This window comes from Misgurnus anguillicaudatus, chromosome 2, assembly GCF_027580225.2.
Source record: "Misgurnus anguillicaudatus chromosome 2, ASM2758022v2, whole genome shotgun sequence".
Classification (NCBI taxonomy): Eukaryota; Metazoa; Chordata; class Actinopteri; order Cypriniformes; family Cobitidae; genus Misgurnus; species Misgurnus anguillicaudatus.
In genome coordinates, this window is record NC_073338.2 from 31,506,991 (window position 1) to 31,533,120 (window position 26,130).

Here is a 26,130-nt window from a genome sequence, read left to right on the forward strand (position 1 = left end):
GGCTTATAAATGCGCATGCAGACGTGCACATTTTACTTTCACTTTTGAATTACGCAACTGTTTAAATGCAGTGCTTGCGTACGCTACGTTAAATTGCGTATGAATTTGCGTGCAATGCGAGTCCAACAGCTGATTTAATTAAGTGCTTGAGTCAATGTGCGCAGGTAATTCTCAAAGAACCAGCCAGTCCCAAGCAGAGCAACCGGCTACTTCTCCATAAAGCGCTGCTTGAATGATGGGTTTATTATTTTTCTTGATGATAAACACAACAACAAAACGATCTCACTTATATTAAACATCATATATGTATATTATAAAAAAAACGAGTAAGCACGCGGCTTCTGCCTTCGTCTGGTCAGTCAGCTTGCCTCGCAAACTCTGACAGGAATAAATAAAATCTGACACCTGCTGCTTTGTGACGTGAAGCGCGTTCAGCTCCGCTTAATTCAGGCACCAGACACATTCAGTTTGCTCTCTCTAACGAAACTAAAAGATTAAATTACACGAAAATATCAAAACGACGGTGAAAGACGGTGTGGCGGTGGGCAAGTGATTTAACCGGTGAGAGGCTGGAGCACCGGTTATCACCGTTTCACCGACTATCGCGGCAAGCCTAAGTGAGTGGTGTATTTCTGTACATTTTTATTATCAAAAACAATATAAACTGAAAAACATGTATACCGTGAAATATTCCGTTCCGTGAAATAAAATGACTCATTCCGTGAAATAGATTTTTGGTCATTCCCAACCCTACTTATAGTCTCTACTTTCTGCAGATATGCATCACTTTGACATAACTTTTACTGTAAGAAAGTTATTTACACTTAATTTGCACTATCACCCCCCCCCATATTTTTTATATCATTTAATATTCACATATTTCATATTTTTCAAATATGACAAACATGGGCAAGTCTTATATCAAATGAAAGCTCATCGTTATTTTTGTTCTATTATCAACACACATCCAACAATCGTTGAATAAATAATAAGGTAAAAAATGGTCTTTTGTAAACATATGGGAAACTTGAGTGTGGACTGCCTCAGATAGCACAGATAGCCACAAATGATACACCATCTTTCATCTTAGGTCCTACTCTAAACAATGAGTCCATTCACAGCATTTTCTTAGGTTGTGTGCATGAATAATCCCTTGCTATTTATTATATGTGACCAGTCACGGAAACTAGGGACACAAGTCGGCAGCGCAAGTTTCGAGATAATGAGCAACAAAGTGTTTATTTTCAAAATTTGTGATTTTCGTTTTATTGCAGAATCTGTTAGTTGAGATCATGAAGAAGCCTCTCCATGTTTGAGATAGCAGTTTTTGTATATTTAAAAGCGTAAATTTTGCGGTTGAAATAGGCTTGTTTTTCCGGAGATTCTAGCGTGCAGCGGGGGGGCGTCATTGTCTGTGTGTATTTACATACAAGCAGCTTGGTTTTCGCTTCCGCCCGCAAAGGGAACAGCGTGACTACTAAAATAAGGATAGTTTGCCCAAAAATGAAAATAATGTAAGCAATGACTTACCCTTATGTCGTTCTAAACTCACAAGACCTCCGTTCATCTTCGGAAAACAGTTTAGGATGTTTTAACGTTAGATTTAGTCCGAGAGCTTTATGTCTCCTCCATTTAAACTCTATGTACGGTTTCCATGTCCAGAAAGGTAATAAAAACATCATCAAAGTAGTCCATGTGACATCAGTTGGTCAGTAAGAATGTGTTAAAGCATCGAGAATACAGTTTGGTCCCAAAAATAGCAAGAATTACAACATTATTCAGCATTGTCTTCTCTTCCGGCTCGAGCGTGAAGTCACGTGACTGTAGTTCCGTGTCACTGACTTTATGCGGCGCCGCAGTCGGATGATGTCAAAGTACCGCGAGATCTCTTTAAGAAATCTTATGGAGTAGTTTAATTCGACTCGCTCTCGCGGTACTTTGACGTCAGTTCTTGCATCACAACATGAAGACTTACACATACACAAAAAGTCACATAGACATTGTTGAATACGTTATATAATTGGCTACATGTTTTGTCTATCAATATTTTCAATGAAGTCATTGGCTGCTGGAGGAACGAGTGAGCGATTGGTTTCATTAAAGTGTAATATATGCTGTTATGAACGGGTTGTTTTTCCCGAGATTCTAGCGTGCAGCGGGGGGCGCGGTCATTGTCTGTGTTTATTTACATGCAGCGGCGTTTGATACTTTAGTTATGGACCCGCCCCCCAAGGGCACAGCGTGGCTACTTAAGCAGCACTCTGACAGGCTCAATCTGATATCATTGATATCACAGTGCAAACTTCGGAAATGATAACATCCACAAAGACACCGACAAAGAGAGGTGTGCCCGAACAACTTATTTCATTGGAGGGAACAAGATCTGCAAGAACAGTTTTCTGTTTCTTATGGGGTGAGTTTCCATAAACATTAAAGTTTGTTGTTTTTTGTTCATTGTAAGAACACGTACACGTAGACCTTCACATTTATTGCAATTGTTATTAGCTAGCTCAGGTTTCGATTGCCAAAACCCAAAGTTGTTGTTAACTCAGGACTGTGGTTTCGATTGCCAAAACCCCTATTGTTATTAGATAGCTCAGGACTGTGGTTTCGATTGTCCCCATTACTATAATGAGCTTTTAGATGGCAATATGAGCATCTGCTATTAATTTGAATAATGCCTGAATTGACCGATGTTAATGACTTAGCTCACGTATGAAGTATGTGTAGCCGTTAAATGTGCATTATAAGTCAAAACTTAAAATATTTTTACGGTTTTTTTAATCAGACTTAAACCAGCTAACCACAAACTTTTACAGTGAATTAACAGTAAAAGGTATTGGTCATGGGGGAGCTTTACAGAGGGTATGGCTTATCTCAATGAGATGTAAATGAGCCCTATTGTCCCTCCCAGCAGCTGAGAGGGGTGAAAAAGCACAAACTTTAAAAGCCGTTTTCTCAGCATTAAGAATTTTGGAGTGCCTACCTTCAAATGGCCACAACTTCTCCAATTCTTATCAGATTTCCATGTGTTACATATCGTTGGAAAGCTTAGAATCTGCACTTTCAGGATCTGTGAATAACTCAAAATGTCCCAGATCCGACTTGTGTCCCTACTTTCCGTGACTGGTCACATATGTGCAAAATAAAAAATTAATATTTATATGAAAAATGTATTTTTTCACCCTTGAGTAAAATGAGAATAACTTTTGAATGCGACATGCTAAAGAGATCATTCTTTTTTGGGGTATTTACTTTTGCTGCTGCTCACAACCAGAACTGTCTGCAGTCTATAGAGCACACAGAACCAGACTTATTCATTTTCAAAGACAGTGTTTACAACATATAAAAGAAAATTTGGTGTTTCATCATATGAAAAACAACATAAATAACAATATTTGTCACAAACAGCAGCTTTTTATCTAACTTTAAAGGGTTTTCCTTAAAATGATATAAATAAATTGCATTTATTCCACTGTATGTGGTTATGGGGACACTTCAAATGTGTTTAGGCAGAAATTGTATACAAAAAGGGTATTATTCTTCCCTTCAGTTGGAGTAAAATAACTTTTGCATAGGTTATGATAGAGAAAAAATTCCTTTTTCCTCTGTAAGCTGGCAATTGCTGGAATCAAACAAAACTGTCTGCAGGTAGCTGAGGCATTATTATTATGAGGCATAATTTCAAAGGGTTTCCTGTAAAATGATACCAAACTTTTGTATGTAAACCTCTGCATGGGGGTATGGGAAGCTTTTGAAATTGGGTAACTGTTACATTTGTTTCTAGATAAAGTAATACCACAAATGTTCCCTTTGTTATTTTACTTGCAGTAATTAGTTATATTATTGTAGAAAATCAAAAAATTAGCAAAACAAATATTTCTTCTGCAAATAGAAATGTAATATTCCTTTTGTGCCTGTAATACAGTCTGAGTATAAAATGAATCAATTCACAGTCTTTACTGTATGAATTAAATATACACACATTCGTATAAAGTATAACAGTTCCTAAGTCAAGAGCAGAGAGTGATTTTATTGAGAGATGAATTATGTTACTGTAGCTTTAAGACATAAAGAGAGATCGTTCTGTTTATGTGCACTGATGACAGGCTGCGTTGTGTGCGCGCGTCGGGTTTACGCAGACAAGAGCAGCAGTGAGGAAAAAGAAAGTTTAAAACGCATGCAAATAATAAACTTCCGGCATAAAGATGCAATTGTCCGCGATACATATGTGTTGTATACGCTGTTTGATGGGGATGTGCAGACAGGTTGCGCTGTTAGGACCAGAGCCCGTCCTCATAAAGAAAATACGTCTTTGTAAAGGCAAAGAGAGAGATCCAAATCTGTGCGTCGCACTTGAGCAGCTGGTTTAAAAAAAAAGCTTGCCCTGGGTTAAAATGGTCTCTAACTGCAGCTGAATTCAGGAGCCCTATGATGACAAAAGTAAACAGAAAGATTGTTTCATAAGATCGGCAAATTTAGCGAGTAGCCTACCGATTGAGTCATTTAATGCCGTTATCGGCCGATAACAATCTGCGGTCGATCGATCGGAGCATCCCTATACAATGCATCAAGGCCACAAACTGCTCACAAGAACTGAATTTACCTACTTGAAAAAGTCCTTCAAAATTAACATGAACGCATTAATTAACTTTTCTTTGCAAATAAAAATATTTTGAACACTAATGAGCACAGTCAATTAGCTAAGGAAAAAGTGCTACAGATCAAAGTGGGTTTGTTCGGTCTTTTCTCTTTTGGTAAAAATGTGACTGTTGTTTTTACACCTGATGCTACTAGATCATTTTTACTTTCCATCATATGCTGTCTGACATACTTATGCGTAGCCTATTTATACCCGCATGCGTCTCATTCTGAAAGTTAATGATGAACATACCACTCATCAACTCAAAAAAAAAAGTCCTTTCTATATCTCCCGAAATGTCCGCGTGTCAAGTTAAAATTTTCATTTTTTTAAAACGTTTTTCACGTTAACGTTAAATCTTCTGTTTATCTTTCGAGTCGGAATTAAGTAGGCTAATACAAATGTGACCAGTCACGGAAAGTAGGGACACAAGTCGCATTTTGAGTTATTCATAGATTCTGAAAGTGCAGATTCTAAGCTTTCCAACGATGTGTAACACATGGACATCTGATAAGATTTGGAGAAGTTGTGGCCATTTGAATGTAACACATTCAAGAAAGAGAATGCTGAGAAATTTGAGAAAGAAAAAAGTTAACACTTTCCCTTTTCCCTGGCTGGAGAGACAATAGGGCTCATTTACATCTCATTTAGCTAAGCCATACCCCCTGTAAAGCCGTTTTGAGATACAGCTGTTCTAGCAGCATATGTAGTATTTTATTACAGAAGTCCGAATGACAAAATGCAAAAATAAACAGGACTTTTAATGTTACCTTTGTGGGGATCACAAGTCGAATCCAGTCTGTTTCAGATGTGTGAATCATCCAATGATTTTTGTCCACAAATGCGTATAATCCGTGAAATATAGATATATAGTCTATTTCGCATGAACTTCTGGTAATACAATATAATATACAATCTGAAGACTATTTACATCGTAACATGTAAGGGTATATCAGATTACACTCCGGTATTTACATTCCGTTAAACACATGAACCCGCCTTCAAAGTTTGTATTTAAAATAATAGATAATCCAAAAACAGCACCGTTGAAAACGTGAAGTCCTTAAGAGATGTTACCAATCACTCGCTCGTTCCTCCATCAGCCAATGACTTCATGGAAAATATTGATAGACAAAACATGTAGCCAATATTATATAAAGAATACAACGATCTCTGTGTAACTTCTGTGTGTTTGGACAAATAACAGTCAGCCGCGTCACTGACTTTATGGGGCGCCGCAGTCGGATGACGTCAAAGTACCGCGAGAGCGAGTCGAAATTAAACTACTCCGTAAGATTTCTTAAAGAGCTCTCGCGGTACTTTGACGTCATCCGACTGCGGCGCCCCATAAAGTCAGTGACGCGGCTGACGATGCAGTTGACTTTAATTTGTTCCGCCCCAGCTTCTTTTATATTTCTTTTGTTTTGTGCGCCCGAGCTTCATTTACAGTCTGGGGAGACGCACGCTATAAGTTTGAAAAAAATAAATAAAACTAAGCAAACATGTCTAAGGGACAGAGCAGCCACGTCACTACAGTCACGTGACTTCACGCTCGAGAAGACAATGCTGAATAAAGTCGTAATTCTTGCTATTTTTGGACCAAACTGTATTTTCGATGCATCAACACAATTTTACTGACCCACTGATGTCACATGGACTACTTTGAGGATGTTTTTATTACCTTTCTGGACATGGAAACCGTACATAGATTTTCAATGGAGGAGACAGAAAGCTCTCGGACTAAATCTAATGTTAAAACATCTTAAACTGTGTTCCGAAGATGAACGGAGGTCTTCCGAGTTTAGGACGACATAATGGTAAGTCATTAATGACATTATTTTCAGTTTTGGGCGAACTATCCTTATTCAGTAGTCACGCTGTTCCCTTTGGGGGCGGAGGCGAAAACACAAGCTTATCCAGTATGTAAATATACACACAGACAATGACGCCCCCCGCTGCACGCTAGAATCTCCGGAAAACAAGCCTATTTTAACAGCAAAATGTACGCTTTTAAATATACATAAACTGCTATCTCAAATTTGGAGAGGCTTCTTCGTGATCTCAACTAACAGATTCTGCAATAAAACGAAAATCACAAATTTTGAAAAAAAAAACTTTGTTTCTCATTTTCTCGAAACTTGTGCTGCCGACTTGTGGCCCTGGTTTCCGTGACGGGTCACAAATGTTCACTTGACACGAACGCCCTGCCTTTTTTTGGCTCACTGGCCACTAGCTGACATGAGCTAGCATGTTTTTAATAACGCTGCTGAAACCGTTTGTACTGTCATAAATGCTGGCATGCTATTATAGATATTTGAAGAGTTTGGTTCCAAAACAAGATAACGTTTTTTACATTTTGTCAAAACATGTTTATTAATATGTTATCATGTTTTATGGAACCAAACTCTTCATTTGTAGCAAAAGACAAAAATACATTCAATGGGTGTAACATTATGCCAAAAATCATAGAATGTTATGTGAAGATCATGTTCTGTGAAGATATATTGGATATTTCCTACCATAAATGTATCAAAACTTACATTTTTATGATTGGGTGCAGTGCTAATGACTTCATTTGGCGATTTTTCTCAATATTTTGATTTGTTTGCACCCTCAGAATCAAGATTTTCAAATAATTGTATCTTTGGCCAAATATTGCCCTATTCTAACAAACCATACATTATTGAAGGTCGGGATGTTACGTGACCCATTTTATTTACACCACCAAACTGGCAGGCAAGGACAGCCGGGAGCAAATATGAAATGAATGGCGCCAGCATGAGTTTCATGGCAACAGAGCTCACAGCACACTTTAATTCAAAAGATATAGATATGTACATCCAAAACTTAATAGGTGAAACATAACAGATCCTTATAATGCCTTTTAATGTGTATCAGCCCAGTTATTTTCCACATTTTAAACTCTTTCATGTCATTTGAGGTATACTATTGAAATCCCTTATACAACATATTGAAATAATAAGGTTTGTAAGGTTTAAACAGTCTGGTTTAAAATGATCGCTCTACGATTGCCTGCCAAAAGGGTGGAGTTTAGGCTGCGTGACATGAACTGCATGAGCTTTATATGTTTGTCCAGGGTCACATATACTCTTTCTTACAATTTTCTTGCGGTTATATTGCACAGTAAATGTTGTTTTAAAAACTAAAACAGTGAGTTGTGTTTTCCATGTCATTATACAAATGTACTTTTTACCTCTTTTTTATGGTAGTAGGCTAACTTCTGTTTTCTATAAATAGATTACACTACAACAGTAAACGTTAATAAAGTTCAGCTTAATATGCAGTTTTATGTAACTCAGATGCCAGACTCAGCTTTACTTTAAGTAATAATGAGAGCCTTTGTGCTTAACCACATGCTGTGAACATGTGATTCAGTTTCCTCTAATCTTACTGTTCTGTTCTTAGGTGATGTAAAACGCGGTACCATGTGAATGATTGAGGATCATGAAGCTTGCACACAAACTACTGTTCGTCCTGTGTCCCATGCTGGTCTTGGGATTCATCTGCTACTCTTCTGGGAAGCTCCATTTTTATGTATGGGGCCAGAAGCCACGTGAGTAGTTCTCAGGCTTTGTCTTGCCATCTACATGTTAAAATGAGTCCAGTTGTGACCTCTCTGTACACAGATGCCTTTTGGTCTGTCAATATGTATGTTCCAAGTTTGTTTGTTAGACCTTTTGTCAGTTAAATTATTAAGCTTATGAGCCTGCTTGCTTGCTTTACTTGCTGGTTTAGGACTGGACACATCTCCTGTTGCACTGTATCCATTGCTGTTTTCACACAGCTCACATTCTGTTTAAGTTTGTTGTGAATATTTTTTGTGAACAAGTAAAGATTGCAGATCTTGTTTTACCAATGAAACAAAGGGCATATACCTTGTTAATCACACAATTTTCAAATATCTTTTTTAGTTTTGGAGTTGCAAGGTTGAGTTTGTATTGGCTGCTTAAATTTGTTTATGCAGATTAACAGTAGGTTATACACGTCATGTTATTTTAGTAGCTGTTCTGAGAGATCGTTTGCAGAAGTTCAGTCAGCTTTTATCTTATGTCTTAATTTTGCATTGATAAGATATTGTAAGATGGTTTCTAATGGTTGACTTATTTGCTGATGAAATGGTGTTTGTCTGCATTTATTTTTCATTTTCGATTGCTTTGTATTAGCATTTAGGTGTGTGAGTAAAATTCCATTACAGACACATCAGAATTGTGTCTTAGAAAAAAATCACTGTATTATTTGTGATAATCACTTTTACAGTTTTTCTCAATTGCTTTGGCTCAATTCTCAAATGAAAATTTTATTTTCCAAAACAATAAGATCAGATCTCTAAACAATTAGCTTATTGTTCACATCAGATTGGAATTTCTTATTGATTTGAGCAAATTGCAAATGCTTTGGCACATGTGTGCAAACAATAAGTACAATCGTCTGCAGTTTGCTCAACAAATAATTGCATTTGGCTTGTTGATCAAAACTGATGAGTCAATTCTCACTTAAACTGTCAAACTCTTCACAACTTCTCAATCATTTGTCATCGTGTACGCCATCACATTCAAAACGATCCATTCACTTATCAAAAACTACTAAACATGCATGTACATTCCATAAATATCTGACATTGATATTGTTTGTAATGTCTGCTTCATTGGAGATTTTTTCCCTGGTGCATGGCAATGGAAAACATAAGATGTGATGTGGATGAAAATCTTTGGCTTGACCAACAAGAGCGACAGGATGTCCAACAAGAGTGACAGGATGTCCAACAAGAATAATTAGTTTTTCATTGAGGTTATTTTGTAGTTATTTTCTATTATATTTTTTTTGTAACATAGGAAATATGAAATGTACAGCAATTGGACAAGCAAGATTTAAGTTTAAATGTAATACACATACAAAAAATAAATGAAGTGAATAAATAGAAATGTTCATTTACTTTTTTTCTATGTACTGTTGACTCTTCTCAATTATTACGATTTTTTTATGAAACCTTATTTTCTATGGTGGACTTTCATGGTGAAAAAACAACTAAACATTTTGACCAGTGTTGCTCACACGATGACAAAAAAACTTTATATTTTGGTGCCCTTGGCCAAATTACTGACAAGATAACTAGGTTTTGAAGCATGAATTACATGTTTTGGGTGTGTAACTTCATTTTGCAGACATGCAATTAAGTTCTGAAGTTCCAGCAAACAGTTGTGATATTTGCACTCACAGTTTAGAGAATAATAAGACTGTTGCGAAAAATGTGCCAAAGCAATTGAGAAAAACTGTAATGTGTTACAATTTGTGATACACCAATGACAAATGTGTGGTTGAAAATGAATATTTTAAATAATAATAATTTGCTGAGAGTATAAATTAACTATAAATTAACTAAGTTAACTATAAATAAGAGCTGCACGAAAAAGAAAAAATGTAAAGTATACATTTTAAGTAGCCTAAATAAAAACACGAATACGGTTTGGTGTAAGTTGCTGCCACATGGATTGACATGGCTTTATGGCAGGGGTCGGCAAGTAACTTTGGCCACGGGCAATATTTTTTTTAGGCCAGCTGCTGTTGCCACACTTACGTGTCTTATTTTAAATTAGCCTAGTATAGGCTATCTGATCTTTTGTCAAGCAACGTTGTTTTTTATTTCCTATTTAAAAGATGAAAGACGGCATTAAAAATTGCTAAAAACATGGTTGTTCTTGCTTTTTTTGTCCAGCTCCCACAAGGTTCTATTCAGCAACTTGTTAAAATACACTGTGTTCACAGTCACACGCATTATTTCCTGACCTGACGGGTCCGCAAAACTTATATCTCATTTCCAGAATCTCACATTCAAATGTCTCTAACGTAAAGAGAGAGCTTAAGTAGCCTGTAACAATTATAAATGCTATACAAAAATTGTGTTCGTGCCAATATAAATATTATTTTAACATTGTAGCCTACTGTCAGAGAAAAAATGTCACAGAAAAAATAATGAAATATAAATAACATAAATTAAATAGGTTAAAGCCTATCACTCATTTCTAACTAACATAAACGGAAACCATATTGCCCTACTGACAAATGAAATGGGCTATGGCTTTTCTCAAGTAGGCTAGTGGGCACATTTTTTTATCAGGTAATACATATAATTTATCAGTGTGTTTTACCGAATAATGAAAAAAGGTCAAAAGGCAGACTGTAAGCGAATGATACTTACAGGAGAGCATTGTTGCTATTCAAACCCTTATTAAAACTGTTACCACAATAGTACCTGAAAATTATTTCATTAGTAAATGTCTGCTATTAGTATGTGTCTGAACGCATTTCATTCATTTTTACATCTTTGTTTTTTCATTTTAGCTCAGGAAATAAATAAAAAAACATGTAGTTTTTGTTTATTTTCTTTTTGGTTTTAATTTGAAAAAACAAATGAAATAGTCCGATTAAAAAAATAAAACGGACTTCCAAAATAATCCAGCGGGCCAGAAAATATTGCTGTCAAGCCACTTTTGGCCCGCGGGCTGCCTGTTGCCGACCCCTGCTTGGGGTGAGCTATGGTAATGAGCTATGACGCGATTTTGCAACAACCAATTGGAAGGCGGAAACCGCCGCTTGAGAGGATTCCAGATAATGCATTCGAGCATTTTTTGACACTCTTGCTGGTGGCGTGAAAGTCCATTGGGTGAATAAATCTACATGCATGCTTAAGCTTCATGCCCACTTGAACACTTGGGCCAAATACAGGAAAACGTAATGTAAGTGGTCAAGTGCAAAGACAGCAAGTGTGGTTATTTGAAAGCAGCCAATATTTCCCCCTGTGCTAAAAATCCTTTTGGAAGGGATAACATCTTGAAAAAGGTCCTCTTTTTGGTGCTAAAACAATGTCGAGGTTCTTGTCAGACATACCTGCACATTGCTTTGCCTCACTCATTCTCTTTAGTTTCTGTTTGTTTCTTCTCGGCGAAAGCATCCGCTGTACCAGTGGAGCGAACACGAGCACATCTGCTTTGCGCAATAAAAATGCGTGTTGTCGAGAGAACTGAAGAGACTGTGTCTTTCCTCCTTGAAAATATAATTACCTGAATCGTCAAAATGCTGGATTACGATCGTTTGGGGGGTCTAATCGAGATCACAATCTTTTAATCGTGCAGCTCTACTATAAATTATATTGAAGATCCAGTTAAAATAAATGAGTATTTACTTGATTTCAGATTTCTTGCCGCACTGTTGTGAACTGAATTTTGGATAATGCAAGCACATTTGCACTTTACAAAATTAGATGTTGGTTTAGTCTCTCACTGTGTGTATGATGCCAAGTCTATGTGTGTGAGAAGAGTTTGAAAGGGTAAATTATTTGCAAAAATAATTGATCACAGTATGCAGCCAGTTGTGTTAGCTGTTTCATAAAAGATCATCTTGGGTACATATACATGATGGTGTGCAAAAACCTTCAATGGCTGTCTTCAAATTTGGTAGCTTTAAAAGCATTAACAAAAGCCAACAAGCTTCAGTTTATGCTGGGTACAAACCAAACGATAATCGGGCTGATTTTCGGCCGATTTCCTACCTTTCGACAATCCTAGCTATGTCCCGATTATCTTGATGGTTCTACAGATCTTATCAGATTTTCTCTTGGTGTGAAGTGTGTTAAGAGTGTCCAAACCTGATCGGAAGAACGTCGGAGCCGCCCCGATCGCAAATCGTAAATATTAAACATGTTTAATATTTGCGATCAGAAATCCTGATATGTGTTGGGAACCCAGAGGACAAACGAGCGCACGCTCTTGAGATTATCACGTGCAACGAAACAATATCCAATCAGAAAGCGAGATGATGGAAGATAGAAGCAGTCATGGCGAAGTACAAAGTGAAGTTGATGCAAAGTGAACTTGTACAGACCATGTTCCCACTGTCTCCACAACTTCACCAAACCCTTTTTTCCCCCTTAAACTTTCTGTGAAAATCATTCCAAACACTATCATTGAAATTTCTTCCTGCATATCGTTCGCCATGCTTATTCTGAAGTCTCGTGAGATTTTGTGAGACTTTCTGTGTTCACAGTCGAGACTCTGGTTAAAAATCTGTTTGTGTGTGGTGTGCTGTCTTTTGACACATCACGGCACACCACACACTATAGGAGCAAATGGTTAAATCAAGGATTTTTATCCTCATGTTTGTGGTCTATCACATTTTGAAAATCTTATAAGATGTAAAAAATCTTTTGGTGTGTACCCAGCATTAGTTGAAGAAATGCTGCAGCATAAGGACCGTATGTATGTGTGTGTGTGTTCTGCTTTTCTGTTATTTGCAGGACACCACAACACAGGCCTTCAATGTGGTATTGAGGTGTCGAAAAGTGTTTACACTGGATTAGAAAGTGAAGGTCAGAGCAAAATGCTTAATCTAAAGGCCCCTTGAATGTGTGTTGTAAATGATAGATACACTTTACATCAGCTGAGTAGTAGTCAGCTTTATGTTTTGTAAAATGCAAATGTAATAGAATTGATACAAACATATAGGTTAGGGTGGTCCTTATTTTTCAACTTTTAAAAGTTCCCCACCAATATGTTTGAATTAAAAAATATTTCATATTTAGAAGTTGCTCAAGACCTTTGAAGTTTAACACATTTGCGTATTATGTGATACTTTGTGCTAGCATGTATAATTGTTTAATAATATACCCATGGCAGCAGTGGACTTATTTGACCATGCTCCATGCAATTAAAACTCTTGTTTTAGTTGTGATATGTCTTTCAAAGCAAGAAAGCTTCAATGTGAATGAAGGACAATAGACAATTTACAGTGAGACAATGGCTGAAGCAACACGAAGCAAATCTGCTAGGTGGTTACTCGGTTTAGAAGAAACTAAAATAACAGGAACAAAGTTACATCCAAGTTTTATGTGTGTTGTGCGTTTTTAACCCTCATAATGTTCCTGGTCAATTTGACCCGTTTTGATTTTTAAGCTGTCAGATAAATCAGTTAATCTGTGATTTTATTCTAAAAATTTTGTGACCTTTTCTCATTTATGTCCATGAACATGCATGCAAAGTTTGGACATGCTGATATGTTTTGAAGTGTACCAAAATAATTTTGTAACGATTTTGAGGTTCGCGGGTCAATTTGACCCATATTTGTTTGTTCTAAGGCAACTGTATAGACACAAATTAAATACATTTATTGCATATATGTTGGTGTTTTACTACCCTGGAAAGGGAAAAGTGAGCTTTTCCTCACTATTTTCAGTACTGATAAAGACTTCCTCAGACACAGAAAAGTAAATGTGAACTATCATTGCTGTTTTCAATGTATATGAAATACTATGTAAAGCAGATGAATTCAGACCCACAGAAAATCCAGAGGTTAATACAGGTGATACCAGTTGTGCCCCACAAAACATGACACCAAAATAAGCACCATTTGTGTAAAATGCAAGAAGTCAGAAAGCATATGCTTGATGTGTGCACACCATGTAAACAGTGATTTCTTGAATTTGTACAATGAGCCTCAAGAACATAAGATAAGCCTGTTTAGGAAAAGAAAAGCAATATTTCATTTCACAGCAATATTAAATTGTTTATTTAGGATGTTTTAAACATAGGTTTGTTAAAAAAACCCCGTGTTGAATTAAAATGTAAAATGTTATATGTTGCAACAGTTTTTGTGCAACATTTGTTAAAACAAACGTGTTAAAAATTGTGGTTATAAGCATTTTTTTTAATCATACTTTTTAATTTTAAGTGTTGTAATGTGTGAAAAATACACTGATACTAAAATGGTCCTGGTCATAATGTGATATTGTAACACAATACAAGGGTTAAATAGTACAGTACTTGCAAAAATGTGTGATTTCAAAAATATTCAAAGGCTTTGAGCAACCTCTAAATATTGTAGGAACGATTCAAAATTTTGAACAGTGTGTTTTTATTGATATCCTAACACATTTAGGGGGTGAGAGTTGAACATTTAAAAAAATAAAAAATTGACCCATTATAAGGACCAGCCTAACATAGGTGTATAAAATCTTCCCTTTTCCAAGCATTCCCAAAAATGACCCTTTTCCCCCACTAGAGGGAGAGAGAGCACTACTGTACAGGTTCAGATTCACAGCCGGCTTTGGTGTCTATGCAGTATGTCCACATGGGTGAGCATTTGTTTCACAGTCACAGCTTCTCATAGGAAATTATTTTTTTTTACTTCAGGAAGACGAAAGTGTTTTTAGCACACCTAACATTGTTTTCCGCTATAAGCTAAGTTTATGTGGAAGAAAGTGCTTTAAAACTTTTAGCTGATATAAGCATTATAGTCTACCACTCGAGCTGCCATTCTTCCTTAATCCTACATATAAAATGTGGTTTCTATAAAAATTATCCCCTCTTTAGTATAAAACAATTTAGCAGCTTACCTTAATTTAAAAAGCATTGTAAAAGCTACCTCACCCACATTTATTTCTAAAAATTGCCTGCTTTGTGGCCACAAGTGAGTTTGATGCATAGGCAAACCGTGGAGAGATCTAAAGAGCTTGCCGTGAACATTGGTCCATCCCTCATCATCTGTGATGGTCTCACTGATAGACGAGTGAGAACGTTTCATAATGCCTTGCAGCACAGCGCTCAGTAAACTGTTAAAGTTCTTCTGCAAATCACTCACCAGCATTCTGTGCTCTCATTGTCTTTAGACAGTCTAATCTCAGTCCACACGCACGGTCTCATCACAATGTTTATCATGTACAACACTAACACTCAACGTACTTTCATATGCTGCTGGCAAACTGGTCGGCCCTGGTGTAGACAGGTCAGAACGGTCCCCATGTTCTTGATCTGCAGAGGGCCTTGGGATAGGGTAAATAGCGTGAATGTGATTGATATTCTTCTTGATAAGACAGAAGAAACTGTTTCATTCTTTGTGGGGGAAAAAGTCATTTGAATTACTTCAGACTGATGATGAGACAAATAACTATTTGGTTGCTGCAATTATTTTGAAGTTGTATTGATTAATGCTTTTGTATTGGCTCTCATAAACACAGCTGAGGAAATGGATTTGGCTGAAGTTTCTTTTATCCCCTTTCCATGTACAGTTTCAGTGATTATTTAGTACTCAGCAAATAAGTTATTCTCAGTTTTTCAATTCGTGTTTTCATTCGCTGCCTTTGGTATCCTGAACCTCTGTGGAAAAACTTGGATTAATGATAAACAGCAGATTTCGACAGCTGCGCCCAGTTTATTTTGGAAATTTTTGTGAACCTGGGATGGGTTTCTTTGAACCTAACCCCTATTATGAAAGGCACTTTAGGACAAATTGTAAAGAGGAATCACAATAAATGTTTCTGAAAGGGTACGAGGGAAGGAAGCGTAACCCTTTTGTGATGATAAATGACAAAGGGAGGGCGAGAACCTTATTCTGTGTTTGGTATGGTTGTGGAGACTGCGTCATACAAGGCAGTTATAATAGCATTACAGAAATGCATAATTCTTCTTACACATTGCAGTAAGAAAACATTTGGGAATTTGCAGATATATATAAAAAATATTTGGCTTCAATTTTTTGTGACAAGACATAAATTGCTTTTTATCTGCCTAACATTATTGCATTTACGATGCACAATAGCTTATTGTTATTATTATTGCTTAAAAATCTGCAGGAGGCAAACTCTTCGGGCTTTATTTAGAAAGTCATACTATATACCGGGGTACTCACCCTTCACAAAATGAGAAAAACCTTGTATTTGTGTAGATCTCCATAGTGATTCATTAAAGATGCCTGAACAATGAACATGGCTTTTCGCAGGCTTTTCCCCATGCAATATCTTTTTTTTAATACCCCTGAGCTGGTGAATGTTTTCGATTGGTTGAGCAATGTTCCACGCCACGGGTATGCATTATTTTTCACTAACACACACCTGACCTGTCAAATGTCTTAAAATAACCACCAAAGCAATGTCTCAGCAATGTCTGTGGTAACCGTGGTATAAGCAGAATAATTGACTCCGGTGCTTTAAATTATTGGAAAATAATGCACAGCCATTGTGCAACGGCACTCCTGAAAAATTGTTCTTGTTAAGAATTGAATTAAAGGTCTTTACATGCAAATTTTACATTAACCTCCTAAGACCTGGATGACATCACATTTTTGTTGTTGTTTGCACCATAATACTTAATTCTGTGTAACTGGAATCTGAAATCTGAAAAAAGACAAACCAAAGCTCGGTCTTAGGAGGTTAATGTTGCATATACAGTGCTTAAAGGGATAGCTCATCATAGTCATCATTTAGCTCACCCAAAAAATATATATTTTGGTGAATGATGGTAAGCACACGGTTGGGGGTACCCATTGACTTCTATAGTATTTATTTTTCCTACTATGGAAATCAGTAGGTACCATCAACTGCGTGCTTGCCATCATTTGTCAAAAATCTTCTTTTGTGTTCAAAATATGTATAAATAATGACAGAATTTTCATTTTTGGGTAAACTATCCCTTTAACAATAGGGGTGGCATTGGGCCTGGCGACAGGGCTGCCAGTGTTGCATCGTCAATGTGTGTCTTACATTTACATGTAATTTTTTTGCCTTGCTAAAGTAAACATTTGGTTTTCTGTTTCAAGTTTTGATTTGTGAGTGAATTATAAGGTAAACATATCTATTTGGCTGATGTGTCAAAACTGTGAGAATATGTGTTAGTTTTGCAAGTGTCACTTAGATTAGGTTAAAAATTATCAACAGACCACTGTATTCCATTGTTTTTAGGAAAAAAAGTGTTTATGATTGTATCACTTATTTTTTGTGAGAAATTGAATGCTATCATGTTGTCACTGTACACTGACATTTATATTTTTGTTTTCCACATATTAAAAAGTTTGGCGTGAGAGTCATTTGCAGCTTAAGTTTGACTTTGCATATATTTAGTATATTTAGCTCTGAGCATTTTTGTTCCCTTTGATTCACAGGATATCATGAGAAGACCACCGTAAAACTCATTAAAGTCACTAGCCATACTACCAATCCTACTGTGAGACAAGGTAGAAACTCTAGTCTGTAACTGCTCCACCACGGTGGCAGTTTTTGGGGACTACATCATAATTTATGGGCTTGTTGGCAGGTGCTATTTTTCCTTAACACCTGATCTCTCTTGGATAATGTTTTAAAATTCTTCTGTTCTTAAATCAATTTTCTAATTAAACATTACTGTACGGGCTTATTGTATCAGCTAAAAATCATGGTGATGGGCGCATCTCAGCAAATCATGTCAATGCTGGATCTAATGAAACTTAACTTTCTAGTTCATATTGATTGAAATAGGTTCGGGCGTTGAGGGTTTGGGCAGAGGGTCACTCTCCATGACCTGAAAGTTCCTAGAAGATTGTCACAGATAGAACCACCGGGCCTAACTGATGGTCTTGTGTTTCAGAACCGGTGGTGGAGGGCGCTGTCTCCGTGGGACGAATAGTAGGCTCAGGTACAGCCTTACAGCAAAGAGTGCACTCTGGTCAAAACGAGAACCCCAGCACTTACTATGGGAGGCCTGGTAGTCCTGCGATAATGTCCTCTAATATATTACACACTGAGATACTTTACATCGGTTACTTTGATAGGAAACTGTGCCATTTGTGTGCTTTTTCCATTATTTTTACTACTGAACTTTTAAGAAGCAATTTACAAAAGTTAATTACAAAAGTTCACCCTACGTGAAATGTTTTTCAACCGTGGCTGGCTTCGGTGCTGGAACTCAATTTTGAATCGTGCTGCGCTTTTCCACACAAAAAAGCCCTGGCTCTGTGTCCTGATCCTGGTTCAGAATTAGGCCTAAAATCTTGCTGGTCTCGAAACAGCAAAGCTGTGATGTAAGTAGATTTAGTTTCCATATCCACTTTCAAAAGCCTTCAAATAACTACTCAAAGGTCCCAAACACCTTGCATATTAATTCAGTTGTCACTTCACCTTTTAATGCTTAATCTTGTTCTGTACACACACAGTTCAGTAATTTACAGGACTGACAACCGCATTCTACAACCGAATTTACTTCCGCAAAATGCAGGTAGTGACAACCACATTTACAGAAACTCTGCATAGTGTGTACATTACCGAATTGAACAACTAGTAGTTAATAAAGTGTTTAAATGTGAATCATGGATATAACAGGTCTCTCTTCTGAAAAAAATAAATGCCTAGAAGAGGGAAAGTCTTCTGTATACGCGGTGCAGAAAATGACAGAGGCACAAGCGTTTGTTGACTAGTGTTGCCAGATCTTGCACAAAAACAAACAACGAACAAGAAAAGTCCAATAATAAACCAAAATAAATACAAATGCTTTACCCCAAAGATTAAAGTTTTGGAACTGACACCTTCACACTTTAATAGCAGCCAAAAAGCCACAAACAGTTACGCCGGTTTCACACTGCAAGCGTGAGCAGTAAGTGGCGCGTGTTTCGTTCTGTTATAACGCGCAAGCGGTGAAGTAATAAAAAATGGCCAGCAGCCATATTCCTGAGAAAACCAGGTTGGTAGAGGTGTTAGTGGGACCAGCAGGAGGTCACCCTGTGGTCTCTGTGGGTCCTAACACTCCCAGTATAGTGATAAAAAAGCACTGTCCTTCGGATGAGACGTTAAACTGAGGTCCTGACTCTCTGTGGTTGTAAAAAAATTCCAGGATGTCCCACGAAAAGAGTAGGGGTGTTTCCCGGTATCCTGGCCAGATTTGCCCATTGGCCTACAAATCATCCCCATATATACTGATTGGCTATATCACTCTGTCTCATCTCCACTAATAAGCTGGTGTGTGATGGGCATTCTGGCGCAATATGGCTGCCGTTGCATCATCCAGGTGGATGCTGCACATTGGTGGTTGTTGAGAAGAATCCCTCCTTTCATATGTTGAGCACTTTGAATGCTACTGCAAAAAAGCGCTATATAAATGTAATATATTTATAATAATAATAATAATAACAACAACATGATATAACGTGAAGTAATACAACATAACACACAAGAGTATAATAATATAACCCTACACAATTCTGGTCATGTGCATTTAACTCTTTATTTTGTGGAAACGCGAGCCGGTTCACTCCAGCTTTGTTGCCAACCCATTACATTTATATTTGGGGTTGATCGTCTAATAACGATTTCATCTAGCAAATTTCAATGTACTACATAACATTTTCAAAAACAGCCAGTATTCTTGTGCGTTGTGCTTTTTTCTTTTTTGTAAAAAATAGATGGTCTCCTTAGCAGAATTTCATTAAGTTTACTCTTTTACCTTGTAAAACAATATCATACAAATAGTCACAGTGGTCTAAGTAAACCATGCGTTACAAAATTATGATTAAAAGCATCAAAAAGTTGACATGTAGAATATTTTTTTTTTGTGTTAATTAGATCAGTAGTAAGTCATGGGAACATGCACACTACACATCTGACACTGTTTCTTGAATTACTCATAATTTATCATGTTAAAAACAGAAATGCATGTCTGTATGATTATCGGAAAATGTTTTTAAGACTTCTGTAATCAGATTGTTTGCACCATATATTACAATGGTGTGAAGTCTCACAATGTCACACCCAGACGTATCAGTCATTAAAGGCACACTTTCAGTACCTAACAAATCCAGATACGGTGAATTGGTTCTCAGTCATTGCTTTGTCTAGCAAAGATTTGGGCCACCAGCTTAAAGTGAGTCAGTTCTGATCCCAAAGGTTTTCAAGAGTATGCATGCATGTGGTATGGGGTTACTGAGGTCTAACTCCTTCTCTACTGCTGCCCCTGAGCAAGGCAGTTAACCCTGTGACACACTTGGAGATCTCTCCCAGTAATTGGCCAACCACAAGCTGCTTTGAAAAATTGCATCTGCTAAACAATCATTTTGGTTTCAGCAGTGGACCGATTCCTCCTTTCCATTCTTCAGCATCTGTCCTGAGGCTTGAGCCTTCATTGGAGTTCTTAGAATTCTCCCTTTCAATGCATTAGTGCCTATTTGATAAGCATCACTGATGCTTTATTTGCGCTGTGAATGCTACAAGTGTTGCTAATAAGCAAATGTAGAAGCTGAGTTAATGTCTTGTTTTTATCTGTTCATCGTTTTAGCCGTCTGCTTGATAAGTAGTTGATTCTTTTGTTAAATGTTTTTGTTTCTAGCTGCACTGCTCTGGCTATCTCTATAAGCATGCTTAAACCTGTTACTGTTTTTATTGGTTTATCACAATGGAAATGTGAAGATTTTGTTTTATTGTTTTTCAATCAAGTTTTTTGCTTTCTTTACGGCTTAGCTTCATTGACGCATCTATAGACACCTATGGTCTAAAGGAGCCAACATAGGTGGACAACTAATTTTTAACATTCTTTCTCAGCTGAGCTTAGGAATATCTTGGCTGGTCTAACCTGATATTGTTGCTTCTACTACATACAGTATTCTAAGCTCCCTCTAAATGATGAACTAATCCGGGAAAAAATAAAAATGCTAATATTAACTTCATGTTATCATCGAAAGTGGTGTTGAAATGTGCGAAAGATGCATTTTGACATTTATGGTAATGACAAAAAAAGATGAATTTTCAGTTCTTCACTGTTCTACTTCAGTTTGTCTTGTAATTGTCTGTATGAAACATGCTAATTGTCATCTTTCTCTTTATAGTGTTTGATAAGCAAGGATTCTTGCTGAATCCGGACATAAAGCTGTAAGTATTCTGCTTGATGCTTATAAGTAAATAAATGAAATAATTTTATGTTTGTTTACACTAGGGGTGGGCGATATGACCAAAATCTTTTATCACGACAGGATTAATTTTATATCATGATAACGATATGTATTACAGTAGAGTTTTTTTATGTTCTGATAAGATTTAAATCTTTAATACCATAGAAATGTTCATAATTCTCACAAAAGAGAATTGTGAAACGACTTGTCGGCTCCTGACACACAGAAAGAACGCACGCATACAGATCTGTTGTCTGTGTTTCAATGGCTTAAAATGACTTGTTTTAAAACTGCAGTGCTTAAATACGTGTACAAACATTACGTTTTCGTGACCACACGCACAGGAGCGTGACGCGGGCGCGTAACCTCGATAGAAACGATAGTCCAAAATCTCTACCGGTTGACAAATTTCTACCGGTTAATTATGTCTAGCGGTTTATCGCCCACCCCTAGTTTACACAATGGCCTATAACAGTTTTTGATGTGTGTGTGTGTGTGTGTGTGTGTGTGTGTGTGTGTGTGTGTGTGTGTGTGTGTATATATATATATATACACACACACATGTATGTGTGTCTGATTGTCTTTACAATGTGTGCCTCATTGAAAAGTGAAGCTGCTGGCTCTTTGATTGCCCACTGGTGGCTGGCTGCAGTACAAGTCATAAATCCCCTCCCTCTCCATGCAAACGAACTGGACTCGGGTCAAAATAAAAAATAAATTACACTTCCAATTAGGGCTGACAATTTGACCTAAAATCAAAACCTCGGTTAATTTAACATTTGACATCGGTTACGATTAATAAGCGATTATTATTATTTTTTGCCTCATAGTTCGCTGACAAGGTTTGTATTTTAAATATGCTCAGATATTAAAGGTGGGATATATTTTTCTATTGAAAGGGCATTTGTTGTTATCTTTGTGATTTTAAAAGAATTAAGTGAAGAGTAAAGTATTAGTTGTTAAGGTTATATATTTAATATTTTGACTTCAACTGAAATCTAAGCACACATTGCTTAAAATGAAAACATTTTAGTTTACTGTATACTGCAAGTTTCCTAAAGAAAAAGTAGAAAATAAATAACTAACTATTTTTTTTTAAGTCTACTACCTCAGTGCTTCAGACTAACTTTTTTGTAATTAGGAGTACTGTTCCCCCTGACTGAAAATTTAAGGAGCACAAGCAGAAAATTTCCCCCCAAAATAACTGCATTACTGAAAAATACTAAATAAACTTGACCATATGCAGTTGCTGCACATGTTATTATGCACAATTGATTCAACTTTCAGAATAGGAACTTATGAACCAAAGATTCATACAACCCACATGCCTAATTCTAGCCATAAAATACACAATAAGTTATATCCAGATAATGAGATGAGTGGCAGGGTAATACACATTGTATCCTTTACATGTTTCTTGTCTCCTATTCAGTTTTCCTTAACTGGGCACTGCTATACAACACCTTTATTCTCATCTATAATGTTTCTGGTGTTATTGTAGACTAGATCGCGCATTCCGTAGTTTTATCACGCAGCCCGCACACGCGCGACTACTTCGTATTTCTTTGGCACTAAATTATCTGCTCAGTTAACACAGTGTTTGAGTTCTCCTCCATGTGTCTCTATGCTACTGACTGGACGGGTCGGAGCCACGTAACCTCACACGCCGTAGTTTTAAAGGGAAAGTATTAACAGGATTAAAAACCGAAATAACCGACATGATAAAATTTTGGTTTCGTTTATTTTTCGATTAATCATGCAGCCCTACTTCCAATAACATTTTCCGAAAGATGCTTTTTGTATTTTAAGGTAGTTGTTATCACGCTGATATATGTTCAATCATTCAATTTTGTGATTAGTTTAATTTTAGCTAGTAATTTGATGCTATAGAAATGGGGCGTGATGTTGTAATTGACATTTGTGATTCTGCGTGGACTGTCTGAGGTTCGAGGTAAGATAGAAGATATAACTAACTGTTCATTTTCGATTTCTGTGTTATTTCACACCGACAAAATGAGTTGTATTTAACTTACCTTATTTTAGCAAGCCAGACAAATGAGCCGTTCAAGAGGCGTGGTTGAATTGGGCGTGCAAGCATTTGGGCGGAGGTTTGATACCTTCTGCGCTCTAAACTGATGTTTTTGCGTCATATATAGACGTTTTTCTATGACCGTAATTTCTACATGCTTTAAACAGGCTTGAATGTAATTCCCTCATTTAGTATAGCGACTCTATGAATATGCAAATTAGTCTCCGTCTTTACTCTATCGCACAGCTTGGACCATATATGCTAATTGGTCCTTGTCTCCACCCGTACGCATAAATAGATGACAATTTCGGTAGTTTAAGACACATAACTGCCAAGTCCATTTTCACAATGCATATGTTTTTAACACCAATGTTAGACTATTACACACTGCACGTGAGTTGAGCATATGCTTCGCGTCAGGTCCTGATCACACTGTTGGGGCTTATTTCTTCGATAACAGCCTGGTGCTTATACATTATTCAGTCCTTCCAGAAAAACGCAGAGTTTCTTTGTGATTGTTGCGGGCAACAATCCTCGATTTTGCGGCACATTTTCTTAAAAATGCGATGGAATATGCGGGATATTTATTCAATTTATGCGATGGAATTGCGGGAATTTGCGAAACTTGCAAAAACTGCGGAAACTGGCAAAAGCTGCAATGATGTTCACGTCACATAATCACGTCACTTCATAACGTTCCCATGGCAACAGAGGACACGGCTGCGCTTGTGTGAAGTAAATGCAACATTTTTCAACTTTCTGCTAATATATATATGTGACTTTTTGCTACTAAAATGCGGGGATTATAAAATCATGCAAGCCCCGCATATTTTGTGCGTGGAAATCTGTAATTAATGCAGCAAAAGTGCGTTGTATTTGGAAAAAATGCGGCCTCGCATAAATATGCGGACTTTGGCTGATTATGCAATAAATCGTGCGATCGCACAATCGCATTTTTGTGGAGGGACTGATTATTCCTTACATAATGAGACTGTAAGCAATATTAAACACTAAAAATTAACAGAAAGACCTCCTGGTATAGTTTTTAAAATATTCAGAAAATATGAGACTCTTCTCACTTAAGATGTTTGAAATTCTCATTTGCATAACCTAAAAAGCATCTTTTAAAGCTATTTTCCTCGTTGTTGGAAGAGTAGATTTATAAAAGCATTCATGACAGTTTCCTTTTCCAAGAATTGGGTTTCTTTAATAAATCTGAGGATGTACAAAAATGTAAAAAGCTATTAAAACTTTTGGCTCCCTTTAGAGTCAGTGCCATCATAGCGTCTTTGAGCAATCATTTCCGCTGACCTTACGTGAGCCGTTAAGGTGTGACATATTGCAGGTCTGTGTGTGGTAGGTGTATGTTTACATTTCAACTTTGAAGTGGCTGAATTCTCAGACTCTCACCTCGCCCTAATCTCTCAGTGTTAAGCATGAGAGAAGACACGTCCATCCACACCGCACACACACATATGCGGTAATCAAAGCCTTCGACAGGTTTAAGTTTCATTGACGCTGCAAGCAAAACTGTCTGTGTGGTGCACTTCATCATTGCCTTGGCCTCAGTCCACCATCCGCTCTGCTGTTTAAAGACTCAGAGCTGTCACAATGGCAAAATACAACACTGTCCCATTGGGCCAAGCACTTCATCAAAATGAAGGCTTCTGCAAACAAGTGTCTTGTGGCTTTAATTTCATTTTGACCGTTGAAAAGGCATTTAGTGTAGAACAATGATCCCAAGGTTTTTCTTTTGTAACGTAAACTCAACATATTTTTTTAACGTTAATATAAAATAATAAAATAGAAAAAAAATTCTGCCGTTTAACAAGGTGGTCCAGCCAGAATGTGTCAATTCTCACCCACCTTCAATCTTTGGTAGACTCCTGATCCACCCCACACACAGAGCACTCTCAGCCTCTCAGATTCAGACTCATCACCTCCTCACCTGTTTATTTGAACTGCTCTCTTTGTGTGTACTGCAGATTATTAATGATGCTTCTCGGTTGTTTGGGTATTTGAGGAGTTTGCTAACACCCCTCATACAATTTTAAAGATACAAATTTACTAGTTTTTACTTGAATGCACTGAAACTATTTGAAAGGTTTTTAGAACGTTGTTTATCAATCCCATTAAAACATCCAGGATTGTTTGAAAAAAAAGGGAAAACGGTTTGGATTAGAAAAATTTGAACATGAAGGGGTGTTTACAAAGAAGCCTTATCGCAAGGTATATATGCACAACAAGCGATAGAAAAAAGTGTTACAGAAGAAAAAATGCTGAAGTATTTAACTCATTTATCACCATGAAAATGAATGAATGAATCACATCCCACTTCAGATAAAACAAACTCACTACCTCACTGTTACCCTGTAGGGTAATTATGCTGCACTTTATGTCAGGTTGAATATTTATTGTTCTGTCCAGCTGAAATTAATGCCTCTCTTCCCTCTCCTCGCTAACTGTGTCTACAGGCCTCCAGAGTTGGTGTACCAGTATGGAAACCTCAGCGAAGGAGCCTGCAAACCTGGCTATGCAGCTGCCAAAATGACTGCTATCTATCCAAAGTATGAAAATATTTTATGTGTAACACCCCCCCCCCCCCCCCCACACACACACACACACACACACACACACACACCGTACTTCAATATTGGCTTATTGCAAGATGTGGTAATGTTTTTACAAAAGATATATCGTATTTCAAAGGTAGGGTAATTGAAGATGGCATAGACTTTGAGTTGGAAGAAGACAAAGAGGCTTTGCT

At 37.0% G+C, this 26,130-nt stretch overlaps 1 protein-coding gene across 7 annotated transcripts in view; it reads left to right on the forward strand.

The window, feature by feature from the left end:
• st3gal3b (ST3 beta-galactoside alpha-2,3-sialyltransferase 3b) overlaps window positions 1–26,130 on the forward strand; it is a 73,638-nt gene that overhangs the window by 8,043 nt on the left and 39,465 nt on the right. For 2 of the 7 annotated variants that reach the window (XM_055202596.2, XM_055202591.2), the window contains exons 2-6: window positions 8,069–8,216; window positions 17,588–17,659; window positions 18,049–18,165; window positions 21,272–21,314; window positions 25,838–25,930. In XM_055202596.2, the coding sequence (XP_055058571.2) occupies window positions 8,108–8,216; window positions 17,588–17,659; window positions 18,049–18,165; window positions 21,272–21,314; window positions 25,838–25,930 (434 nt within the window). In that variant the 5' untranslated portion in view covers window positions 8,069–8,107. The remainder of the gene's footprint in view (window positions 1–8,068; window positions 8,217–17,587; window positions 17,660–18,048; window positions 18,166–21,271; window positions 21,315–25,837; window positions 25,931–26,130) is intronic. The other 5 variants (XM_055202592.2, XM_055202593.2, XM_055202594.2 and 2 more) reach the window with 5 other exon arrangements.